At 51.3% G+C, this 5,157-nt stretch overlaps 1 protein-coding gene across 1 annotated transcript; it reads left to right on the forward strand.

Moving 5' to 3' along the window:
* Positions 1–2,444: 2,444 nt before the first annotated feature.
* SIAH3 (siah E3 ubiquitin protein ligase family member 3) lies at positions 2,445–3,233 on the forward strand (the record flags this gene model as incomplete). Its single annotated transcript, XM_008706925.1, has 1 exon — positions 2,445–3,233. A coding segment is annotated over one exon (747 nt), but the record flags the coding sequence as incomplete, so codon positions are not given.
* Between the last annotated feature and the right edge of the window lie 1,924 nt (positions 3,234–5,157).

Raw genomic sequence — 5,157 nt, forward strand, 5'->3', positions numbered from 1 at the left:
GGGGGGGGCTGGCACCTGGCTGACAGAGTGTGTGAGCCCTGGGCTTTTGTACAACCCCAAGGGATGGGAGGAACTCCCCCTCGCCCACTGACTAAATGGTACATGCCACCAGCAGGCAGGTAGGAACTAAGCCAGATTTAATTTTATTTTTTTTTAAAGGGGGTATTTAAAAAAAAGGGGGGGGGGTATTGATCTTTTCTGTGAAACATTAAATGAAACAATGACACAAAAAAATACCAACTTCCACAGTGCCCAATTCTTAGTAGGGGCTACACACTAGTTAGTTCCCTTTGTATATTTAACACTAAAGGATAAGTCAGACTCCTCACTAGCAGGATTCTGGAACACAGCCTATTCCTTCATGGGCCGGGTAGGCGTGCAGGATGGGTGACAGCAGGCTTCCCATTAGCTTCTGTCCAGGAACAGGGCGAGAAATACTGAAAGGGCCTCTGGAGCTCCCAGTCCAGGTCTGCTACATTCCCCGGGGCAGAGCTCAGAAACCAGCAGCTGGAGCTGACCACTCCTGGAGCACAGCGAGTTTGACCCCCACTTGCCTCCAGGTCACCTCAGCCACACGGTGACCACCTGGTACACCATGTGGGTGTGTGTCTGCAGTGGACGCGGTGCCCCGGATGCCCTACAGAGTTGGAAGCTAGCCTGGCCTCCACCATTAGCCATCCTCAGGGCCCAGGCAGCTCGAAACTCTGGCAGCCCCCATGGCCAGAGTGCAAGGCAGACCTTCGCCCTCACCCTCTACACGCTGGGGATAGAAGGAAATGAGGGGAAGAGGCAAGGGCCCAAAGGCACCTGTCATCTTTCTGAAAGGGCTTGGAGAGCTAGGGCCGAAGGGACATGGTGCTGGATGCAGGGATAACTGCAGGGAGGGGAAGGGGGAGCAGAGCTGCTGTGTGCAGAGTCAGGAGGCATGCAAATGGACTCCAGTCTTTCACTTACGAGCCTGGGGACCTTGGGCACGTTACTACAGGAGCCTGTTTCTTCAGCTGAAACATACAAATCGGAGTCCCCGGGTCACAGGGAGGACCCTTGCAAATATCAGTTAATGATATGCACGCTAATGTCTGTGCCTCTCACAGCCAGAAACGCGGTTTATTTTGCTCACAGCTGTACCCCTAGCACCCTTTGGTCTGGCCACAGAAGGTATTCAATAAATGTCTACTGATTCCTGATCAGAAGGGGCCATCTCAGCTCCTGGTGTTTTTGAGGGCATCTGAGGACACACTGCCGTGAGGAGCTGAAGGTCGGGAGAGCCTGAGGGTGGAGGGCTCCTCGTGTGGAGCCCCCCGCAAGCTGCTCTGTAGCAGTGAGCCTGGCAAAGGGCAGAAATGTGCCTGGGGAGGTGAAGCCTCAGGCATCAGAGTGAGGCTCCCTCCCTGGGAATGCTGGCCCAACTGGCCCTCATCAGCTCTGCACCCCACCTGAGGACCCAGGAGAAGGGCACCCGAGACAACACAACCCCTGGCCACACAGGAAGAACAAGCAGGCACTTACTGAAATTTCATTCTGAAAATAATAGCAATGATAAGAAGGGGAGGCAGAAATTCCATTGACCTCCCAATGCCTGCACAAAAATATTAACAGGATCAAAAAAGAAAAAATTTTTTTGTCTTTTTTTGTTCTTTATGACTAGTGACCATCGTAATGCATGTTGAGGGGGGGAATTGCCTATTTGATTCAGTATCTTATTAAAGAATCAGCAAGACATAAATATTATATTTTCTTGGACTGAATTTTCAGAATCTCAACCACCCAAGGCATCTACCTCAATTTTTTAGGTTTTTTTTTTTTTTTTAATGTACTATTAGGATTTGGAAAATCTTTTTTTTTTTTTTTTCAGGAGGAATCTTTTACAGGAGCTTCTATTTTTAATTGGAAAAATTGGAAAAATTTCTGTACTAAAACGAAATGTCATGGAGAAGACTTAATAATGTCTCAACATCTGAATTTGGCAAAACACTCAAAACAACTAATTGTGTCCCATAAAAGTATTTGCCAAATCAGATAATCACAAGTGTTGACAAGGATGTAGAAAACTGGAATCCTCTTATGCAGCTGATGAGAATATAAAATGGTGCTGCCACTTTGGGAAACAGTCTGGCAGTCCCCTCATTTTTTAAGAAATAAAGCTTTCTCTGAACACCGGGTTGGCTCAGTCGGTTAAGCATCAGACTCTTAATCTCGGTTCAGGTCATGACTTCAGGGTCGTGAGATTGAGCCCTGGAGTCGGGCTCCACATTCAGCATGGAGTCTGCTTGAGATTCTCTCTCTCCCTCTGCGCTTCACCCCTCCCTTCAAGAAAGAAAGAAAGAGAGAGAGAGAAAGAGAGAGAGAGAGAAAGGGAGGGAGGGAGGAAGGAAGGAAGAAAAGTGGGGAGGGCGGGAGGGAAACCAAGCTTTCTCTACCTGCGCTGGGGAGTCTGCCTATAACACCTGGCATACCTGGGGAGTCTCAGCGAAGCTGAGAGACTGGCCTCAGCCACTAACCCTCTGCTCTTTCTCCCCCAGTATGTGTCCAGCCGCCGCGCCATCACTCAGAGCACGCCGGAGCAAGGCAACTTCCCCCCTCACCACCTCACTCACCACCACCGCCATCACCGCCCCCACCACCACCTCCGCCACCACACTCGCCCACACCACCTCCACCACCAGGAGGCGGGGCTGCACGCCGCCCAGGTGACGCCCTGCATGTGCCCCCTGTTCTCCTGCCAGTGGGAAGGCCACCTGGAGGTGGTGGTGTCCCACCTGCGGCAGATGCACAGGGTCGACATCCTTCAGGGAGCTGAGATCGTCTTCCTGGCCACGGACATGCACCTCCCCGCACCAGCCGACTGGATCATCCTGCACTCCTGCCTGGGCCACCACTTTCTGCTGGTGCTTAGGAAACAGGAGAGGCATGAAGGGCACCCCCAGTTCTTTGCCACCATGATGCTGATCGGGACCCCCACCCAGGCCGACTGCTTCACCTATCGCCTGGAGCTCAACAGAAACCATCGGCGGCTCAAATGGGAGGCCACCCCCCGGTCTGTTCTCGAGTGCGTGGACTCAGTCATCACCGACGGGGACTGCCTGGTCCTCAACACCTCACTGGCCCAGCTCTTCTCTGACAATGGCAGCCTGGCCATCGGGATCGCCATCACTGCTACGGAGGGCTGCTCCTCGGAAGCTGAGCTGTGAAGCCAGAGGCCACTGGACATTCAAGGCACAGCCACCCTGCCCCCAGACGCTCTGCCTGTGTCCCTGGGACCTCCGAATGCCAGGCCCCCAGGCTTCTTTTTATTCTTCTCCCTCCTTCCCTCCTTCCTTCCTTTCTTTTTTTGTCTCAGGTACTTTGTGGTATTTAGTATTTGTCTGCCATGGGCATTACAGTAGGTAAACAGCCTGTGACTCAAGATCTTGGTGTGATGCTTGTCCTGATTTGTCGGTATAGCTTTATAGAGCATTTGTAATCCAATTCAGTCAGAATGGTGATTTCCTACACCTCTAGTGCCCTTCTCCACTGCTTCCCACATGAGCAAAAGCTACCAAGACCGCAACGTGGACTGTTAGGGTGGAAAAGAGATTTAGTGTCCAAATTATTTCTCCCTTCTCTCTTCAGTCTATTTCAGACTGAGCTAACTCTGAAATGTGTGAGGACAGCAGGTTGGGGAAGGGGGCCCTGCCAGCTCAGAGTTATAGTTCAGACCAACCGGACACAACTCTGACCTTAGGGTCAGAGCTACGCTGCCTGGACATGAGGAGATGGGGTCTCCTCCAGCTCAGAGTTATAGTTCAGACCAACCGGACACAACTCTGACCTTAGGGTCAGAGCTACGCTGCCTGGACATGAGGAGATGGGGTCTCCTCTGAAGGCCAGGGCACGGGGCTGGAACTGACATCACGCCATGAGGCCACCAGGGTGACCCTGCGGCTGAGGGGGTGGGCAGGTGCTGAACCCTCTGTTGGCGGGCTGCTGTGAGCTTGCCGTCAGCCTGGGCTGTCCTTTCCTGCTCTGGAGTCAAAGTCCTCATGTTTATGGTGCTCTCTTGAAAACCTCTTTGCCCTCTGTTGAGCAAGTAGGAGAAAAGAACAGGCAAAATGCAGGAGAAGAGAAGCTGCTGAGAAAAAAGATAAAATTAATCTCCCACCTCTGGGAGGGCGTTCTCTCCTCAGAGAGTTTTATTATCAGATTGTAAAATCCATCAATCCTTTCACCGGGGCGGAACTCTTTTCTATCATGCGAAGAACCCACTTTACTCTTGATATTCTGTAAACCAGAACCACGACTCAGCATCAAACACAAGGAATTGGGAGGGTATGCCCAGGACCTCTGACCTCCGGAGGTCAGAGGTGTCTCATATACCTGGGGCAGGGGAGAGGGGGTCCTCTTTCTTTTTCTTACTATCTAAATGTTCCAAGGGCCTCCATTCAGCTCACAAACATTGTCACTGGTCAACTGTTATCAGCTCCCTGTTGCAGTGTGAATGAAAGGGTGACAAAAATCCATCTTGCTTCTACATAGACTGCTTTCTCATATTTGCTTGTCAGAACAATTCAACACCTTCTTGTAGAAGTCTCTCTTGTGTATTTGAAGAAAGTAAGCATGTTTAATCGACTTTGTCTCTTCTGTTCAAAGGTGAACACCTTTCAGCCTTCCCAGTAGACCCTCTTCTCCCTCCTGTTTGATGTTTCTGTCCTTTCCTTGGCTACTCTCTGGTCACTATAAAGCATGGCACCCAAACCCCACACAACACTCATTAGAATTGAGTAAGCCTTCCACCACCCAGATGTTGCTTTCTGCCCTGTTCCCTCACCCTGGCCATCTTGGCTGCATCTGGGCAGGCCTCCGAGTACTTAGTTTCAGGCAACTTGCCCTGGCTGGCCATCAGCAGTCTTTTGCCCACCAAAAATAATCAATCCTGAAACACAACACCCTTCCCCCTCCAAATTAGATAACCCTCCAGTCACCTGTGCTGCCAATCCACACCCCAAGCACCAGAAGGGTGTCAGTCAGTAGAAGATTTCATAATGCAGCCCCCTCCAGTCACACAGCAATCACTGAGACCCTGGGGCCAACCTTTGGTTAGGTTAGGGTCCTGAGGGGGCCAATAAACATCATATCACTGACTGAGGCGAGCATCAGGTCACGTCCCAGGGAAAGGGT

The sequence above is a fragment of the Ursus maritimus genome, unplaced genomic scaffold, assembly GCF_017311325.1.
Source record: "Ursus maritimus isolate PB19 unplaced genomic scaffold, ASM1731132v1 scaffold_10, whole genome shotgun sequence".
Taxonomy (NCBI): Eukaryota; Metazoa; Chordata; class Mammalia; order Carnivora; family Ursidae; genus Ursus; species Ursus maritimus.